Source organism: Pomacea canaliculata, linkage group LG2 (assembly GCF_003073045.1).
Source record: "Pomacea canaliculata isolate SZHN2017 linkage group LG2, ASM307304v1, whole genome shotgun sequence".
Taxonomy (NCBI): Eukaryota; Metazoa; Mollusca; class Gastropoda; order Architaenioglossa; family Ampullariidae; genus Pomacea; species Pomacea canaliculata.
The window spans coordinates 1,244,772-1,265,371 of NC_037591.1; the positions used below are offsets into that span (position 1 = coordinate 1,244,772).

The 20,600-nt window shown below is 45.6% G+C and overlaps 2 protein-coding genes across 3 annotated transcripts; one reads left to right on the plus strand and one right to left on the minus strand.

Annotated features, from left to right (window-relative positions):
• Window positions 1–3,806: 3,806 nt before the first annotated feature.
• LOC112557394 (endoglucanase A-like) lies at window positions 3,807–10,532 on the minus strand. The gene is made up of 12 exons (XM_025227212.1): window positions 10,379–10,532; window positions 9,998–10,206; window positions 9,481–9,688; window positions 9,005–9,178; window positions 8,574–8,758; window positions 8,116–8,275; window positions 7,775–7,886; window positions 6,902–7,052; window positions 6,510–6,654; window positions 5,293–5,458; window positions 4,635–4,825; window positions 3,807–4,175 (listed from the first exon to the last, which is right to left on the minus strand). Exons 2-12 carry the CDS (start codon window positions 10,196–10,198, stop codon window positions 4,114–4,116), a joined length of 1,755 nt encoding a protein of 584 aa, XP_025082997.1. The 5' UTR covers window positions 10,199–10,206; window positions 10,379–10,532; the 3' UTR covers window positions 3,807–4,113.
• Window positions 10,533–10,868: 336 nt separating this feature from the next.
• On the plus strand, window positions 10,869–20,600 carry LOC112557393 (endoglucanase E-4-like). Of its 2 annotated transcripts, none has more exons than XM_025227209.1 (12): window positions 10,869–11,023; window positions 12,119–12,317; window positions 14,120–14,339; window positions 14,489–14,662; window positions 15,252–15,436; window positions 15,706–15,865; window positions 16,244–16,355; window positions 16,675–16,825; window positions 17,111–17,255; window positions 17,981–18,185; window positions 18,544–18,734; window positions 20,412–20,600. In XM_025227209.1, the coding sequence occupies exons 2-12, from the start codon at window positions 12,120–12,122 to the stop codon at window positions 20,471–20,473; spliced, it is 1,803 nt and encodes a 600-aa protein (XP_025082994.1). In that variant the 5' UTR covers window positions 10,869–11,023; window position 12,119; the 3' UTR covers window positions 20,474–20,600. The 2 variants fall into 2 exon arrangements, with proteins under 2 accessions (XP_025082994.1, XP_025082996.1); XM_025227211.1 differs by having other exon boundaries at window positions 17,981–18,146.

Sequence of the window (20,600 nt, forward strand, 5' to 3'; positions counted from 1 at the left end):
AAAATTTGTGAAGAGCAGGTTGGCTCTTGGCAACAAAACTATCTACCTCTGACCTACTGTACACCTTGGTCTCTATGGCCCAGAAACATTTATGTGGTCAGCGAGGTGTGTCTGTGGTCAGCGAGGTGTGTCTGTGGTCAGCGAGGTGTGTCTGTGGTCAGTGAGGTGTTTCTGTGGTCAGTGAGGTGTGTCTGTGGTCAGTGAGGTGTGTCTGTGGTCAGTGAGGTGTTTCTGTGGTCAGTGAGGTGTTTCTGTGGTCAGTGAGGTGTGTCTGTGGTCAGTGAGGTGTTTCTAGACCAGAAAGAATAAAATTCTATGTTGTTGTGGGTTGCATGAAAGCTGTCGATTTAGTTGATAAAAACAAGACAAAGAGGTAGAACTAGTAACGAGGTATAACTATTCAGGTTTCACGATAACTACAATATTATCCTTTAATTAAGCAATAGAAGAATTTGCAGCTTGAGCCGAGGGTCATGTGGTGAAAATAATGAGAATTGTGTGGACTCTAGGACAGGACGATTGTGTTGTTAAGATGTTTGATGCTCAGTTAACACCAGTCTTGTGTGCGGCTGACATATGGTCTGACACATCCTCCTACTACACAGTCTGTAGGTGCATTTGCACGAGGTCTGAGACAGCGACTGCCATGGCCTGTGGAGGACAAGACAGATGCCCTCTGACCTCTGTATCTCGCCCACACTGTGCACGCGCCACGTCACTGACTCGCGTTACGAGGTCGATATTCTCTCATTACCGAGCAGGTCAGTGAGATGATTAGAAATCGTTGTTGTGTGAGTGAGAGAGAGAGTGTCTAAGTGTGAGTGTGAGAGAGAGAGTGTGTGTATGTGTGTGCACGAGCGCCTCTGCAAAGGTTTTTCAGCCACACTGAGTTCTCACAATTTATAGTGAGTGATATATTTAAGATAGTTTCCTGCTGGGAATGGAGGAAAGTGAAGTGACGATGTGATGCTGACATCTTGGGTTTACTAGTCACAAGCAATGTGCACCTGGCACAGGTGAGAGCTTGGGAATGTTACCGAAGCTGTGTTCTGTGTCAACATAGGAACATTACCTGTATTTACACACTAGTGTCGTTACAAGATAAAACGATCAAATATAATTATTATTTTGAGATAATGAGATAATCTAATCCCAGGAGCCCTACGCCAGCTGCAGTCTATTTTGGGGACCTTCGCGCACTTTTCTTTTCTTTTTTGTTCGTTGTTGTTGCTTTATTTTTGTGTTTTTTGTGTATTATGTTTTGAGAAACACTCTAGGCTCGTTGTTTTTCCACACTCAGGTCGGTCAGAGGCTGGAACACACGCCCCACGACAGTTGTAACTCAGGTGTGTGATGGCGAGTCTCGCACCTGGTGGTGGCGCTGATGTTGGCACAAACACCTGAGGAGACAACCTCCGTGACTTCCGGGTCCCTCCCAGAGCTTGACACATGCATGCAGCTTCCATCAGACGACATCAAGGTGGACACAGCCGCTGTGTCTACAGTATCCTCCAGTCTGCCACTAGTCCCAAGTCCACGAGATGTTGACAGACTCTTGTTACTCACCCACGGACACGAGGCTGGCGGCCATGTTGATGGGAGGCGCATGTCGACAGAATCTTGAGGACAACTCAGTCCGCGACATGCACCTTAACACCTTCAGGTGCAAGAAAAAATACTCCTTCCAATGGATCCTTCCGAGGGCACCCGAGGTTCAGCCAGTAAATCTCGGGGTAATGTAAGCTGTGAGAACAACGAGCAGGTGTACACTTCAAGGCAAGGTGTTGTATGTCGATGTACCTGTTTGCTTGCTCACCTGTTCATCACAGGTGCACTAGAGTTGTCGTGAAGGTTACCTCCTGAGCTTGCTTTAATCTATTATTGTACAGGTGCCCTTGGTTCTGACATTTTTAATGCTAGTTGAATGCTTGGGAAATATTTTTAAACTGCAATGCCGAAACTAAGCAACTGAGACAAGGAATGAAAAAAACAGCGTGACGACAAGGCTAAACAAAAACCGACAGGTGAAAAACACTTTCATACAGACATACAGATGACAGACGCGGCCACAGACACTTACAGGGGAAAGGCACTGTGAGAGAGGCTTACAGGTAAAACGTACTTTGAGGAAGACTTACAGGTGAAAGACAGTTTGAGGGAGACATACAGGTGAAAGACACTTTTAAAGACTTTCAGGTGAAAGACAGTTTGAGAGAGACTTACAGGTGAAAGACACTTTTAAAGACTTACAGGTGAAAGACAAGACAAAGTATCACATAAACCTTCAGGACCAGGTCAGTCCACATGACGCTGTGCACTGGGTGAGCACCACTCACTGTCTCCATGTGTGTCTCCCGGTGCACTCACTGAGGTGAGGTGACAGTTGTCACACTAGGGGGAGGGGAGAGGAGAGGAGGTAGATGGCGATGTGCACACCTGTACCACATGAAACATGAGTTGAGTGGAGTGGCGATCTAATCTCAGGGATTGTGCCAGATCCCGTGGGCGGCCCTGTGAGGGCGGGGTCAGGCTGGCTAGTCTCTCGTGCCACTCACCTCAGCACCGTTAGGCCGTGGGGAGGGGCAGGGAGTAGAGAGGGGAGGGTGTAATACTTGTGGTGATGCCACGCTTGAACATCTGAGAAGGATGCACCACAGCCGCAGCATTGTGAACTCCACTATCTCTCTTCTCTGTGTGTGTGCACTGTATCTGTGTGTGTGTGTGTGTGTGCACTGTATCTGTGTGTGTGTGTGCACGTGCTATATCCGTGGGCAGAATAAGTTCTAAATACACACGCGCACGGAGACAACGACAGGAGAGAAGCATTGTCAGGTAATGTGAGCAGTGGCACACACTGGACCCGAGGTGGAGCCAGACAAACACAAACAGCTCAGATTGTAGTTCCAGGGACAAAAAGCTCTAGTTCCTAGTTTCTAGTTCCAGACACAAAAAGCTCAGTTTCTAGTTCCAGACACAAAAAGCTCAGTTTCTAGTTCCAGACACAAAAAGCTCAGTTTCTAGTTCCAGACATAAAAAGCTCAGTTTGTAGTTCCAGTGCTCACCTCCTCAATCATTAGATTAGAGGAAGGGGGATCTGAGTGATGTTATTACCTCCCTTGCAATAACACACAGACACGCTTATGTCCCTTGTGTGTGCGTCTTCCGTCCAGTGAAACATTTCTATGATGGAGGAGAGGGGTGGTAATTTAGGAACCAATCCTTCAAGATGGAAATGGACATTAATTGCTTCAAACTAGTTGTCTCAAACCTATAAATAGACAAAACCCAAGAAGTGCACCAAGTGACCCTTGTCTGGAGGCGAGGTGTGTAGGACGTGTGAGAGAAAGCACAGACACATCAAAACCCGAGATCCCCAGTATATATATATATGTTTACTTGTTGATTATAAGCCCTAACAATACGGGGGATGGGGGGTGAGTGGCCGTTGCTGTCGGGTGTCTGTCAGTTTAACTCGGATGCCCTATTCCTTGTCCGAATGATGCTGTCCTGCCATGGGACCTTCATACCTTGCAGATGCTGCTCATCCAACCGGAAACACCTGTGCACAAGCCCGCACCTGTTCACTTCACCACACTCACACATGGAAGGAAGGAGCGAGAGAATTTGGCCTCCCACAACTGAGTGATTGTACGAAAAACAAAGATACAGTTTACATCGATACCTTTCCGTTGTACGTTTGTTCTTGGTGGGAAGTCAGAAGTCAAATAAATGCGAGCAAAAGCGGGGTAGAGAGGTATAAAAAAAAAACATCCAGATAAGTATAAAGCTGCCTGACACAACACGTCTTATGTTGACAAATGCACCTTTATTTGATGTCCAACCTGACGATACAGAACAGAGCATATTTTCAGTACACAAAGACCTTCAGTCATCGCCATCTGCTACAAGTTTCTAGGAAGGGCGACAGCTGACCACAACTCACTACTTTGTGATAATGAGTCTGAGTTCTCAAAATGTCTGTCTGCTGTGAAGCTTCTACTTCACACTTGCTGACTTCTCCTTCGGCCAAAAGTTGAATGTGTTTATAAATGTGAAGATACTTTGTAGAGTCTGCTATGAAGTCACCTGCACGTGTCGTTGGACCCTGACGAACTAGCAGGTGCCGCAGGTGGCAGAGTCAGGTAGCTGATGGTCGAGGGCCAACTGCATGAGAGCTGAAAGGAGGAAATAATGCACGTGAGAACAAGGTAAACTGCGCGTGAAAACGAGGTAAACTGCGCGTGAGAACAAGGTAAACTGCGCGTGAGAACGAGGTAAACTGCGCGTGAGAACGAGGTAAACTGCGCGTGAGAACAACCATCGAGTCAACAACCAAAGTATTTGTCACCGGTGACGCGTGATGAACGCACGTGCTGGCTGACAAATGTTTCCTCCCCAACTGCAGGAAGGAAGCTGCCCTCATCATCAGCACCAAGAGTGCAACAGGGTTCACACAGATGAGAAATCAAAGCTTCTTGGCTGAGCACTCACGGGTGTGGCAGTGTTGTGACAATATTGTAGCCACACTTTATAACACGTGTAATTATTTATGAGGCCGCCATCAAGAGTCTTGTAACTGCCCAAGTATTGTGGTGGTGGGGAGGGGAGCAGGCCGGGGGGTGGGAGAGACTGACCTGCGGCAGCAAACTGCAGGCCGGCGTTGTAGTCGCAGGCCACCTCGTTGTGTGTGTAGTCCATCCTTTCATCTTCATAGTCATCGTTGGCGCCAGGTCCTCCCACCATCGCGCCGTACAGCACGTGCGGGTTGGGGCCGTTGAACCGCTGGGCCTCCCAGCTACATGGCGCCGGCAACAGCGGACAGGACCTGCACGCGCACACACACAAACACATAAACACACACACACACATGTTATACGCTACGTGACATACATAATTACATGCACGCACACATACGGACGAAGGCTGTCTCTCACGCGCGCACACACACACGCAAACAAATCCGTGTTGTTTCGGGATTGTGAGCTGACATACTATATGCAGGAAGAAAATTCTAACCGACATTCTGGTGTTTGTGGACATGTTAAAAAAAACAGAAATGAAACCTGACCAAGCGTTCGAAATTAAAACCATGTTGAGATGGAATCAGTGCGGTGACAGAATGCGAGGCGCTTGAGAAAGTCACGGCAGTTGTTTGCCAGGAGTGAACGTCCAGGGTCACGTGACTGTTGTCATGACTGCACAGTCAAAATGTTTGTATAGACAAGCAGGTGGCTCTGAGGTGCCTCCACGTAGGTAAGACTCTGGGAGGAAAGTAGGAGGTCAAGGACATACCCTCCTCGGTGGTGGGGGCGAGAAGGGGGGTTGACCCCGAAGCCCACCACGTAGCTGCGGCCCGTGTCCCCCAGGATGTAGTGGATCTGACACATGGCCCAGTGGCGGTACTGGTCAGCGTTCAGCCCCTTCTTGGCGGCCACCAGCGCCATGGCAGCATGGTTTGCTGGGAAACAAAACACACATTGCATCATGGGAACGCACCCTGGGTCTGAAGGTAGGAAAACAAACACACATTGCATCATGGGAACGTATCCTGGGTCTGAAGGTAGGAAAACAAACACACATTGCATCATGGGAACGTACCCTGGGTCTGAGGGTACACATCTGATAATGGAAATAGCTGTTTGTGAGAAACTGGAAGAACTGAAGAGATTCTGGAAGATTAGGGGAGACTGTGAGAGGCCGTCAACCTGTTAAAATGCACTGACACGTGGTTACACCAATGCTTGATAATTCATCATACTGGGCTGTTACAATGTTACACTGTTACATGAACATGCAGCACAGATGTTGGTGTTACATAAGAGCTCAGTAAATGTTACACTGATACAACATTTGGACTGGTGGATATAAGAACTTGGTTTCTTCGGCAAAATGTTTCACCTAGAGGTGATTTCGCAATATGAGGGGAGAGGCAAGGGGAGGAAACTGGAGTACCCGGAGAAAACCCAAACAGCCAGCCCCACCAACAGGTGTCAGAAAGTGTCCCTAGACAAGATCTGAACCCAGGGCCTGTCACTGCAGTGGTGACAAACAAGTGTTTCAATCACTATGCTACAGGATGAGAACACAGGAAGTATTACACTGATACAACACTTGTACACTTTATACACTTGTACAACCTCTACAACATCTAGTAGAGCCTTCCACCATCACAAACTCCTTCCATCGCACAAGGAGGTACTCGATTTTAAGTTTACTGATGTAAAAATAATTGCTTAGAATGTATTTCATGTTTCTTTCACACGAAAGGGACGTAATGTGATTTATGATGAACTGTTCGCTAAGGTTATCTCCCTTGAGAGAGACTTGACTGCACTGGAGGGTCTGACAACTCCACTGAGATCATTTATCATCCCCTCTTCACTTCCATTGTGTTTGGTCTGAAGCACAGACGATAGACAGGGAGACGTGGCGAGCAGTGAACACGCACGTGCCTGAGGTCGTCACACGAGCATTTCACTCCAGAGGAAGTGACGTCACTGTATACAGACCTGCGTATCTGAGGGACCCCCACTCCAGCCGCCATGCCAGGCACTTGGGTGTGTAGGTCATCCCCCCTGCCTTGGTCCAGCTCGTCATGGTCGAGATGATTTCCTGCTTGTACACGTCTTTGCTCGTCAACTCGTACAGCAGAATCTGCGACACAGGACCTTAGACACGTCACCATGGCAACCATGTTCACTGGAGCGAGTCTTCACTTGTTAACTCGTGCACCATAGCCAGCACACGAACATACAGTAATTCATAATGCATAGCATTGTAATTCTTATAGAGCTATACTTACTCGCACGATTAAGTTCACTCGTTTGCACACTGAAAATCATCACTGATGCCACTACGATCACAGACGACGACGACGATGAGGACGATGATGATGACTTACCTGGTTCCCAAACTGTTTCTCATCCCAGGAGAATCCCCACGCAGGCCAAGATTGGTACCTGGCCTCGGCGTCCCGCAGGTAGCTGACGTCACCTGTGGCCTTGTACATCCAGGCCGCGCCCCACACCAGTTCGTCGGTGTAGTTGTAGGACCTGAGGTCAAGACCACGTGGTCAGTGCGCCCTACTCACCCTCCACTCCCCATTTCTTCCCCCAGCACTTGTAAAGGTCATTACACTGGCATCCCCACCTTCTGATGAAAAGGGCTCTCCATCTTACATCCTTCCTTTAGTTCTCATAAAAGTCTTACATAAGTCTATATAAGTCATGTAACACCCTGACATTTAACATTTAAATAAGTCATGTAACACATTGACCTGTAACATTTAAATAAGTCATGTAACACCATGACATTTAACTTGTAAATAAGTCATGTAACACATTGACCTGTAACATTTAAATAAGTCATGTAACACCCTGACATTTAACTTATAAATAAGTCATCTCTCACCCTGTCAGAGGTTTCTTCTCCAGCCGCTGTAGACATAAGTTATTTTCGTTATACATTGTAATAGTCAGGGTCTGTTGTCTAAACCATTCGTCGTCCTGCCTGCTTATTCCAAGAATTGTTTCTGTTCGCGATTTCAATATTTTGAAGGTAGTAAAAGAGGGGTCAACAACTATTGTCAGCGGCTTGTAAGTCCACTATGGACGGTCGCAAGTACGACTGACAAAGACCCCAGGCAGGACGACCATCAGAACACGAAGCCCTCGGAACATGGTGTGGCAACGACAACACTGAAAGACAGATGATGATGATGAGGAGGACGACAACGAGAAGGGATTAGGGACCTGCTCAAGGAAGTTGTCCTTACTTGTAGAAGTTGGCGGCGTCAGCAACGCTGTCGGAGTAGAAGCCGTGGTGTGTCTTGGCGAAGGTGTACAGCTGCTTGGAGTGGGTCAGCAGACTGGTGGCAAAGGCGGGGTCTGAACACACAGCAGACATGGCAGGTGCAAATGTCTTCACCTTAGCTTCCGGCAAAAATACTTTAAAAATCTCTGAAAACAGTACGATCCACGGCAACAACAACAGCAAACAAACAAACAAAGATGTGACCTCAGATGTTGAGGGTTAATCATGTGGATGCGAGAAAACCTTTGCAAATAATGTAGTCTATTTTCAGGTAGCAACTTGAACAATCGATCCCCTACCCACCTTTATCCTTGAAGGCCAGGTATCCACAGGCCATGGCTGCTGCCGTTTCATCTGCTACGTCACTTCCGGGATGCAAAGCATCGATTTTATAAGCCGGTCTCTTGGGGTTCATACGTTCTGGACTGGTCCACACAGCGTGGTCCAGTTCTCCACTTCCCACCTGCCATCAAAATAGGAAAGTATGGCACTTCCACCCCAGACTTTAGCTGTCACAGGAGATGAAGAAGACACTTTACTCCCGAGATCACCTACTGTAGGTCAGTACGAGGTCACGTGAAATATTCCATCACAAGAGCATCAGGCGCAGACAGAGAGAGAAATAGAATAAGAAACTGTCAGAAGAAGTGAGGGTTTCAGAGGGAAAGACTGTGTCTTGTAGTGATGGCAATGCGGCGAAGGTAGAAATACCTGTGATGGAAGTACTCAGAGAGCTGTTGAAAACACAGCTTTCACCTCACCTGTACATACAGTTCGTTAGGGCCGGTGTGACACTTGATGAAGTACTCGAGGGGCCAGCGGATGGAGTCATACATGTAGTCCAGTTGTCCCGCCTTCTCATAAGCATCTTTAAACTCCAGCAGACTCCAGCACAACATCGTGGTACTGAAGGCCATGGGGAAGTTGAACTTGACGTTGTCACCAGCTGGAAAAAAGCAAATCCGCTATCATCATCGTCGTCGTCTCGCTCATCCTCACGCTCTTCACCAATACAGCCTTCAGTAATATGCCAGCCACTCACCATTAGCCCAGACCATTCACCACCGCACCAGTCATTCACCATCACACAATTTATTCAGTCACACCACCTACTCACAGTCACACCCCCACTCACTCACACACCACCTACTCACAGTCACACCACCCGCTCACTCACACACCACCTACTCACCATCATACCAGCCGCCTGTCAGGTCCTCGCCCTTGTCCCCCCGGTCCTGTAGAGCCGAGTCCCCCCGCCAGGGGATGCGGTTGCTGGCAGGTAGTTTACCTGAGCGCTGCGCCTCGTAGAAGAGGATGGACTTCTGCAGCACCTCGGCGTAGTTGTACTTCGTCTGCTGGGCGCCTGCAGGTAAACATTCACAAGGTTTCAACAACTTGTTGTCCGTATGTTGTACACAGACTACTTCGCTCATCTGCCCTATGGACAGGTCTCCCAGCGATTTAAAAATAAAATTGCATCTATCCTCTAAGAAAAAATTTTTTAAAGTTTTGAAATTTTTATATTTTATCAAGGGAAAAAATAACGACAGTTTGATTTGAAAATGTCACAAAAAATTCCTCCTCGTCTGCTTCATTGTCATGTCTTGCACACCAGCCTGGAAATGGTCTGCAGGCAGCACGGGTACCGGGTGCACCCTGACTCACCAGCAACAGTCGGAGGGACAGGGGGCACCTGCGAGTCGCCGGTGAGGTCGACAAGGGTGCCGGTGCCAGAGGGGTCCGCGGTGTCGCACATGGTGCCGGCGACTCGCACACAGAACTGACCCACTGAGTGAAGGCCGTGGATGTCAGAGTTGACCAGCCTCCACTCCTGGGAGCAGGGCTCGTTCTCCAGCCAGGTACCCAGCCAGTTCTGGGGACAGTGAAGGGGAGACTAGTGTAACAGTCGGCTGACTGTCCAAGCGAGATCACTCTATTAGTCTGCAGTAAAGGTAACATCGACGATGACTATACGTCTGCGCATAACAGTGAAACGAGAAGGCAGAGGCTTCTAGAAATAATTAGTCCTCATCACTAAAGTATCATATGGATATTACTTCCTCTATTTCTCCTCACATTCTCTCTTCTTTCGCTTTCTTGCTGTCTTCTAAAACTAAAATCCGTTGCTGGGCAGTGAGCTCAAGCTGCTGTTCACACGTGTTCATATCTCAGTAAGTTTCACCTTCACATTCTTGATGCCCACGTTGAACTTGATGACGACCTCGAAGGCCAGAATGGGTTGTGCCAGCTGGAAGCAGAACTGTCCCTCCCAGTCTGCGCCTGCATTCTCTGACAGTTGCAGGGGTACCGTCTGCGTTTGGTTGACAGCAGCCTCCGACCCGACGATGGCCAGCAACACCACCAGTGTCGCCGACAACAGCATCTTCTAGGCTGAGATCATAGAGTGATGGTCAGATGTGTGTTAACGAGTATCCTCATCACTACATCCAACAAGTCTACCATAACACCATCATAATATAACAATAACACCATAACACCAACAAGGGGCTGGGCACTAAGAACAGGGAGGAGGTAAGACCGGACTTCAGGAGGCTCATCTTACCAATATTCTGTGCACAGATGAGGGTCAAAGCTGCAGGTTCAACTGACAGTTACCTGTAGACTGTGTCTCTTTTATCGGCACAGATTACATGAAACCAAACTCTACCTGCCACGACATGGGGGCTAAAAATAGCCTGGTCCTACATTTTGTCCCGAGATACAGATCGCAACAATAACGACTTATCGAGGGCGTGTCCACTGACCTACCAGTCCACACAGTTCACCTGCACCAGTCACACTCTTTGTTTTCTTTTTTGTGTTTAGGAAAGTTTTATTGGTACTTTGTTTTTTGGTCGAGACGTACAAGAAGAACAATGGCGAGTTCTAGACAATGATCCTCTATTACACTGTGATCACACATTATTCCAACTTTCCCCTGATGTACTTTGTATTCAGTGTATCCATGGGGCGCCATATTGTATCCTTGTACCATCTACATCACATAAAGTCACCGGAAGCTGCTTGCATTCTTCTAAAGATTCACTGACCACGCCTCTGCTTCAGTAATCTCTGTTATCTCTTCCCAAGGCCTTTACTGACACCAACATATATAAATTGTCTGATAAGACAACTTCAGTGTCAGAGAAGGAATCGGCAGACACCAACAGGTGGTTCATACTCCCTGACATACTGTCAAAATCTCCAAGTAAGTAACCATGTCACATCTGACTTGTTTAAACGTCTGTGCCTACCTGTACCCGGATCTCCACTCTTCCATTCACAGAACCAGACGTGTTGTCTAGTCGCTATATCTAGCCAGGATGTGCGATGGATCACCAAAAAGATTTTATGCATAACTTATAAAGTCTTCTTTCTTGAAGCGAAATTTCTGCTTTCAATCAACAAAAATATAAAAATTCTGGATGTTAAGCCTGAGACATCTTAAAGAAGTCTTGCAGTCGCACTTTTCTCGACCTTTAGCCTTGTGATGTTTTGTACAAAACGATGTCTACATGTGACAAAAGTTCCATCCATAAAAAAATGGGTAGGTGTCGTACAATTAATTTTAATATTCTTGGGGGCTTTGTGAAATATTTGTTTGAAGTACGTGGCATGCAAAGTCCAACGTTGGACCAAGAAAACTAACGATGTATTGTAAACAATACATTGTAAAAATTGTATTGTCCGACTGTGTGCCAGAGGCCAGCTTAGTCACGTGATCACATCTCAGCCGCGCAGCTTCACCGTGTTTAAAGTATTTAGGTGCATGATCATTCTTGTTGAATATTTTATATTCACAATTAATACTGTCATCATTATCTGAATTACAGTACTAAATATTCTGTAAATTAGACAGCGAATTTATAATTTTAGCGCCACATCCTGGTCCTGCATACTGACTCCTGGCGCTTTACAAACAAATAATGAAAATACAAGATAGACACAAATACAAAATATTGTATGAATAAATACAATAAGTATAAAATATATTTTAAATTATAGCAACAATATATAAATATAATTTATCGAAAAAAGTCAGAAATGTTTATAATTTTGATTTTAGCACAGGGTTAATTAATAACCTTCCTTTATATATATCCTAACTTATTCTTTATTTTTTAGAGCTACTAGTCATTATTTGCAGATATTTACTGTTGTCACAGGAACAAACAATTCAGCCCTGCTGTGTGAATTTATGTCAGTTAACCGTAGTACTCTGTACAAAATATGACAAACCCCACACCCGCCCACCCGGCAAGTGTCTAATGTGGTGTCTTGCTGCTGTTGCTGCTGCTGTTAGCATGGCGACACTGGTCGGTGCTGTCGTGGCGCTGTTGCTGATGGTGGTGGTGTGGGCGGCTGAGCAGACGGCCAATCTCCAGCTGTCCCAGAGCGGCGGCAGCAGGTGGGAAGGCAAAGCCTGCTTTCACCTGGAATCGGCCATCGGTGGCTGGGAGGTGGTCTTCGAGTTTGCAGGACAAGGGGTTCGCGGCATCGAGGTAAAACTTGTAAAGCAGCCCTCACTCTCGCTTTTTTTTCTTTCATATCCTAATTACATTGGTTCTTGCTGACTGTTCTACCTGACTGCCTCTGGTAGTCATAACCTGGGTCACATCATATCGTCAGACCACGAACTTGTATTACTGGACTGCTGGCAGACGATTTTTTTCCCAGTTAACTACTAAAACGAGGCAGTTGTGCATACAGCTTCCGGTTTATTCCCATTTCAGATTAACTACTAAAACGAGCCATGCTACTACAAAGCTTCCGGTTTAGTCCCATTGTTTAGGCTCGCCGAGACTAACAGCGGATTACTTCGCAAGAGGCTAAGCGTTGGTCTCGGCAGACAGACAGCAGTCCACCTATCGACATCCGTAGTCGGAGCTGTCAGTTGCGCTAGGTCACGGGATCATAGGTCACACGAACACGCTTCGGAATGTTCGGGTATCCCACAATCCAACTGTCATGGCTTCCGGATGTAAAAAAAAAAAAAATTTGACAGCCACTCAAAGCTAGTTCTGGAATTCTTTCTGAGACATTAACGCTACATATTAAATATATGCTCGTTGTGCCTGTCAGACGCTCATTTCTTCTGAAAACACCACGTGGAAAAGAATAACAACCACGACGACATTAATTCTAAGACCGTTGTAGCAGCTAAAAATTCAGCTGTGGAAATCACCATCAGTCATGTGGTATGCGTCTCGGGGGAAAAAGCGAAGTTTTAATTTCTGCTGTAAATATGGTAATAATCACGACTAGATGTGAAAGTTGACAAATTTGAGTGAACTTGAAATGCTTGTTATTCATGTTCTTTGTAATAATAGCACATCTCATACACACGTCTGGCACAGTCCTAGACACAAGCTCTCTAAGGAACAAAGGTTGGGTGACGGGTTGTCTTGCTCAAACCCAGTGTAACAATTAAAGAGAATGTGTGCAGACTGGCAATTATGTATAATATTCCTAACAAATAAAGAATGCTATCTAGTCAAGTTTGTAGCCATACAGTATCTAGAGAGCACATCATTGTCAGCCCCCTAAAAGGCCAGACAGCTGGTGCTTTTCACAGAAATCTTTAACAAAAAATAATGAACCACCTAGCCACAAAAATCATGCATCTGTAATCAGTGTGACTACAGAGGTAATCCATAAAATAATCCTAGCATACAGAGGAACAGAACATGAGCAGCTGCTTAAATTCTGGTGCACCAGTGATGTATATCTAGATTTCATGAATAGTTTATACTCCACAAAAACTTCCTTCCTGAGAGTTCAGTTCCATGTGCAGTTTGTGTTTTTAATGAAGAAGCTTTTGAACAAATTTCCTTAATCAAAGAATTATGTGTTGATGTTCATCCCATCACCAGCAACTGCTGGCTAAAAAAAGATGAGCACAAAGTACACCCTACTAATGCTGCTACTTCAGTAGATGCTCACTAAAATTGGAAGCAAGTGGTTCAAGTGGAGGAAGGGGTCAGCACCCTCACAGAAAGCTGGCCCTGAAAATAATGATGGGTCTAACACCTCACTTCTTTCCCAACGACCTACCAAAAAAATAAAAGCAAATAGGAGACGGCCTTGACTTTTGTTATTGTATCTTTGTTTAGCTTGAGATTGTTTTGACTAGTGTGGTTGTGAAGCTGCTGATCCCGGTTCTTTATTGAATACCTCGTGTTTATCATACAGTAAACAAAACAAACCAGGCATCAGTCATGTGACCTGGCTTTGTTTTGTGGGGCAGCATGAGCTAGAACTCACATGGTTCTCTGCTGTAGCTGTAGCTCTGTTCTGCTGGCAGCAATGGGATGGTGTAGTGGCGGAGCAGCCGGCCTCTGGTCAGTGCGGGACTCGGGTGGTGCTGGTCAACAAGCCATACCAGGGTATGCACAACGCCGGTGACCAGCTGTGTGTCCCCATTGCAGGTGCACCCTGCGGGTCCGAGACACCTTCCGCCACCGCCAGACTTGTGGACCCGTGCACCGACGTCAACAAGGCCCCACCTGCCCCACAGGTCACAGGTCAGCCGCTTTCATCTTCGTCTACATGTCTTGAGATATTTTATTCCATGTCATTACAGGCTAGCACAATCACTACACGCCATTACCTCCCTGTCATTTTCTCGGCAGTGCTAGAGGGAAAGTGCAGATTTCTCTGTCTTCACAAACAGGAGCACAAGAAATGAAGTACAACTACGCCGAGGTGCTGCAGAAGTCCATCCTCTTCTACGAGGCGCAGCGCTCAGGTAAACTACCTGCCAGCAACCGCATCCCCTGGCGGGGGGACTCGGCTCTACAGGACCGGGGGGACAAGGGCGAGGACCTGACAGGCGGCTGGTATGATGGTGAGTAGGTGGTGTGTGTGTGAGTGGGTGGTGTGGGGATGACTGGCTTATGTGATGGCGAGAGGCTGATACGGTAAGCGAAGCACTTGACTTTAAAAAAAAAAAAACCCGCCCAAGAATGTATCCGGAAGAATAATAATAAAGGTCGGAGGGAGATAAAGATTAATCTAAAAAGCAGTAAGAAACAAAAAAGTACAGAGAAGTGAGCTTCAGGGTGCGGCATAAAAAAAATCTTCCTTACGAACATTGAGGGCAGGGATCGGGGAGGGGAGACAACCGCCAAGCACAGCCAGCAGCGCCGTACGTTGACACGTCAAGCCACTCGAGTCAACGATCTGCGCACCTACAGCATGACCAAACAGAGCAAGCTTATTTTCAAGTAGATAATTTTTATGTGGCCCGTGAATGATGCAGTAAATATCATAATGACCTTTAGAGGAAGATAGTTCTCTATCCCTGCTTTATGTGTTCTTTCAGCATTTTTCGCTGATCGCTCATGTTAACCACGTTCCCCGCTTTGTTTTCTGGCCGTCCAGGAGGATAAAAGAGAAATTTAAATGATGGTGTTTCGCTGTCGGCTTTTCTCCAGCTGGTGACAACGTCAAGTTCAACTTCCCCATGGCCTTCAGTACCACGGTGTTGTGCTGGAGTCTGCTGGAGTTTAAAGATGCTTATGAGAAGGCGGGACAACTGGACTACATGTATGACTCCATCCGCTGGCCCCTCGAGTACTTCATCAAGTGTCACACCGGCCCTAACGAACTGTATGTACAGGTGAGGTGTTAAATATGTCACACCGGTCCTAACGAACTGTATGTACAGGTGAGGTGTTTACGTGTAACAACGGCCTCAACAAAGACTTTATACATGTGTGTTCAAAGAATGTCAAGGGTCGCAATGATTATGGAGACTTTTGATCATCTCAAAGTGTAACAGTGCAGGTCTGATCTTCGTAAACAAGTATCCAACCTATAATAGGTAAGAATGTCAGAGTCTCGTATTCACAGGCTGATGTCCGCAAGCTTGTTCCCGTTCTGTGACAGGTGGGTGACGGTGGGACTGACCACGGTACCTGGACAAGCCCGGAGCTGATGGACCAAAACAGACCAGCCTTCAAGATCACAGCCTCTAGCCCCGGAAGTGACGTGGCCGACGAAACTGCAGCAGCTCTGACGTGTGGCTACCTGGCCTTTAAGACGAAAGGTAATAACTGCCTTTTTGTGAATACTGAATGATATCCTGATCGTCCGTCCGAGCTTTTAAGTAAGACCAAATTCTTGGTAATGGCAGTTTCCGTGCTCATGCGGGATTCACGCATGACCATTGATAAAAATAACATGAATGTCACCGTCAACTTTACTAAATATTATTTTCAGGTATTCTCTAAAAAAAGAATGTATTCTACTGGTGGAGATGTCGGATGAAACACTTTTTCTCAATCAACACGCAGTTAACTTCATTGTAGTTCGTAGCGGATACAATGTTCTGCCACCTTACTTTTAGTGAATATTAACAAAGTTAGAGCTCTAGCGAATTTTATAAAACTTTGAACTATGGACTTTTTGGACTACATTTCCTCAGACGCAACTTTTGCAAACGAAATGTTGACCCACGCCAAGCAGATTTACCAGTTCGCCAAACAACATCCGGGCTTCTACTCCACCAGCGTCAACGCCGCCGCTGCTTACTACAAGTTCTGTATTGTTTTATCTGGTACTACTGCTGTTATTAGACTACTAAATGACTACATTGCTGTTTTACTATACAGCTCCATTACTACCTGACTACATTGCTATGTTACTGTATTACTATTGTACTCTGTTACTCTCTGACTACATGACTATAGTACTACTACTCCAGTCATAAACGTGTAGTAGTACTTGCTTCTTGTTTTGATGTGGTGATTGACAATGTTGGTACGATGGTTGTGGTAGTGGTAGTGACGGCTTACTGGTGGCTAGTAGTGATGTCGATGGCTGTATCATTACTTGTAACTGCTCCATGGTCGTCAGGTCCGGCAACTACACGGACGAGATGACGTGGGCTGCTGCCTGGCTGTACAAGGCCACCAATGACCAGCAGTACCTCACTGATGCCGAGCAGACCTACATCCCCGGCGCTGCCTGGGGCTTTTCTTGGGACGAGAAGCTGGCCGGCAACATGGTCTGGCCCCTTTCTAATCATTACTCATCATTACCATGATATGTAGGCATGTCAGTTATCATACTCCACTGATAAAATCAAGGTTGAGCGCTCAGGGTAGACCAACTGTCTCTGTGCTCAGTGCACTACACTCATGTCTGGTGAGACCAACTGTCTCTGTGTTCAGTACACTACACTCATGTCTGTTCAGTACTCTACACTCATATCTGGTGAGACCAAGTGTCTCTGTGTTCAGTACTACACTCATGTCTGTGCTCAGCATGCGGCTTTGTGATGTTGTGCTAGGTCCTGCTGTATGATGCTACACACAAGGATCTGTACAAGAATGACATCGTTGCAACGATGACAGACTGGATGCCAGGAGGCAGCATCCCCTACTCACCCAAGTGTCTGGCATTTCGTCTTCAGTGGGGCTCTCTGCGCTATGCCTGTGAGTGAGGCGGGTATACGGAATGCTCGTCTGGCTTCCTGGATAATTGCAGTACAGTTGTTTTGCAGAAGAATTAAGACAGTAATGTCTGTGTAGTGTGAAGACTTTTTGCGGGATGAAGCACCAAGTTTCATTACAATTTTTCCAGGGTTTAAAGACAATATTTTACTTTTGCTAGATATCGAGTTAAAATACTTTGTGAGTATAAGCACTACACAAGCCTATGGTGTATCTACACCTCATGGAGTGCTTAAAGTTTGGTAGAATGTCATAACATTAGATATTAGACAATTTTATTCATTCACGCCTTGGAGAATGGAGAAATTGATATCATACGCAAACTGCAGTCCACCCATAAAATGTCCTCATATAAAGCTTGAATAAATGTACATAGAGCTTGAATAACAGTGAATATGACAGTGTTATATAAAAAAACGTAATAATGGTACTAAAGATGCCTAAGATGTTAGTAATCTTTGTACTGCCTTAACTAGAGTTAAACCAGCGATATTGCTGAGCAAAGCTATCACATTTTTTATAAATTGTTTGTTGTGACATGTTATTGGCACCTTATAAGCACATCATGGCTTATAGCTGGCAAAAGCATAACACATTGCGATAAACTAGACTAAACTTAACATATTGATTACAATTAAATAGACAACGCGTTGATGACGATGAATTAGACTTCGATACTTCCTTCTCCTCCTCCCTGTGCCCCTCAGCCAACACAGCCTTCATCGCTCTTCTGGCTGCCCGGCGAGGAATTAATGCAGACAAGTACAACCAGTGGGGCATGTGTCAGATCCACTACGCACTCGGGGATACAGGCCGCAGCTTCGTCGTCGGATTTGGCGTCAACCCTCCCACCAAACCCCACCACAGGGCGAGGTACGTCAACCCTCCCACCAAACCCCACCACAGGGCGAGGTACTTAAATACTTTAACTCACCACTGAGAGAGGTACTTAAGTACCTCTCCGTAGTAAATACCTCTGGACACATGAAGCTTTCCCCGGAGAGAAGCAGGTTGAGTTGCTAGCACAGAGATTCAAGTAGGGTTAATTAAAATTTACACCAAATCTTACTACAGGCGACCTCTAGCTTATCACCTGCACCAACCGCTCAGCTCGGGGTGAATAACTCTTCTCCTCTCCCTCCTCCCTCCCATTTTAAACGCTTTAAATTGTTCTCCAGAATTCTTTTCAAAGCTTCTTGTCTCGTGTCGATAAAAACGCTGTAAGTCCTTACTTGACAGTGGTGGTGTACTTCTCTCCCTGTGTCCAAAGCTCCTGCCCCTGTAAGCCAGAACCATGCACGTGGGACGCGCAGCGGTTCCCGGGGCCCAACCCCAAGACGTTGTACGGGGCGCTAGTGGGCGGCCCAGGCAGCGACGACAGCTACACCGACGACCGCGGCAACTACATCAACAACGAGGTCGCATGCGACTATAACGCGGGCTTCCAAGGCTCCGTCGCTGGTGACTGTTTTGGTTATCTCTTGGGTTTGGGGCCTTTGTCTAGGTGTGCGTGTATGCGTGAGTGCGTGTGTGTGTGTTTTCCGCTTTGTTTAGTGCCAGCGGTCGTGTTAATACGTATTTTGTAACAGAAGATGCCATCGTGTCAGTACTATTTTAAGGTACTCAGATAAATCTTGTTCTAGTACTTCAAGCTGATTATTCAATCACTAATAAGGAAGAAGTATCTACACAAGTATCGTTGTTATCCTGCTTTCAGTGATACTAAGCTCTTTCTGTGGCTCAAATAGGTTCCAAGTCATAAATGTTTTATTATTTTAATTTTCGGATAATTTTATGCTCGAAGCTAAAACTAAATAAAATGCTTATTTTAAAGGTCAGTACACTAACAGTAAGTATTCATCTTAGAAATCATCGTCTGGCAGCCTAACACAATAAATTCCTGTGATTGGATTTTTTTTTTCATTACTCAAATACCCAGGTACTTCCTAATATCACTTCTAAAATTAGGATTTTCAAGCAAACGTCATTGCTCTGAAGCGTTACACTTATCTACCCCAACATCTAAAAGCGAAAAGGCTTTTAAAAATGGTGTAAATCAATTGTAATTAAGCAAAGCTATCATAGCTTACACATTCTGTCAAGAGGTTAACAGTGGCTGTACTGTATGATTCCTGCCATATTCAGCCCTCGTTAGTAACTTAGCAGAATGCGAAAGTCGTGCAGGAACATGAAACATGACCTACAACCTTTTCATGATCCCCTGGAAAAAAACTTTCTCCCTGATGTCTTCTCTAGAAACTGGACATCTGCACAATTAGCTCAAAACCTCTCCAGTGTAGTAACGGTTTGTCGGAGCAGACGGCCATCTGCTGACTTCTCATACTATGGAAGGCATCACTACCTGACCTTTACCTTGCTGTATTCGTGATCTCTAATTGTTTATCACTCTTACCACTGTGAAGACACAACACAGCCGCAACAGTCAGTTTTTCAGCCCGACTCTACAGTTTATACGAGTGAAGTCTCAACAAAGAAAAAGGACAGTCGTGAGACGTTTTCACTCGCGCGCTCTCTCACAAATCACTCGCCATCCCTCCATCTTTTCTGTTTGATTTTATAAAAATTACTTTTTAAAAAGCAGATTTTTTGACAAATACCAATATTTATCCAGTTTGCATTTAACAAATCGCTAACCAAACCTTTTATATTTTATTTTGACTTCAGCCATGACCGACATCTGATGCCGTGGGCCGAAAGGCGCTCGTTGTTATTTTGTTTTGCATCTTATAATAAACAGCAGGAACGTTTAAAAAGTAATAGAAAAAAATGTATAGTGTGTTGGAAAGTATGGCAATTTACAAAACATCGTCACGATCACCGCACCTCAGTCAGTTTCGAGTACCTGTATAGTTATAGTAGCTTGGCACAGGCTCCTCATTGAGATAGCGAGTTCCAGATCATTCTATTTTGGACAAGAAACCTGACACGTCCAGACACAAACAACTTTCTTTTATAACCAAACAAATTGCTGCCTACTTGGGGTAAACTCTGTCTACATTCTACCATTTGTGTGATGATCTATTTCTTTAGCTCAACAGAAGAAAGGTGGAAGAGACGATAATCATGACTGTCACGATGATACTTTCCCTAATTAGTGTTGTTTTCTTCATCTCGCAGCTCTTCTACAGCTGGCTATCGACAGTAAACTTCCGGCTGCCTCTTCTTGTGGAAAGTGCTGAATCACGAATCTGTAATTTTGTCTCGACATAAAACATAAACTAATAAACTGTGTTTATCGGCTTTTGTATATGTCAGCACGTTCTTGTGAATTTCGTATCATTAAAATAATTGTTTAAATCACAAAAA

Excerpts from the sequence above, each read along its gene's own strand:
- LOC112557394 (XM_025227212.1), bottom strand. The coding sequence starts at position 10,198 with ATGCTGTTGTCGGCGACACTGGTGGTGTTGCTGGCCATCGTCGGGTCG. Across the intron at positions 9,689-9,997 it reads TGGGCATCAAGAATGTGAAG|AACTGGCTGGGTACCTGGCT; the intron begins GTGAAACTTACT and ends CACTGTCCCCAG. Across the intron at positions 8,276-8,573 it reads CTAACGAACTGTATGTACAG|GTGGGAAGTGGAGAACTGGA; the intron begins GTGAGGTGAAAG and ends TTTTGATGGCAG.
- LOC112557393 (XM_025227209.1), top strand. The coding sequence starts at position 12,120 with ATGGCGACACTGGTCGGTGCTGTCGTGGCGCTGTTGCTGATGGTGGTG. Across the intron at positions 16,826-17,110 it reads AGAAGCTGGCCGGCAACATG|GTCCTGCTGTATGATGCTAC; the intron begins GTCTGGCCCCTT and ends ATGTTGTGCTAG. Across the intron at positions 18,735-20,411 it reads CTTCCAAGGCTCCGTCGCTG|CTCTTCTACAGCTGGCTATC; the intron begins GTGACTGTTTTG and ends TTCATCTCGCAG.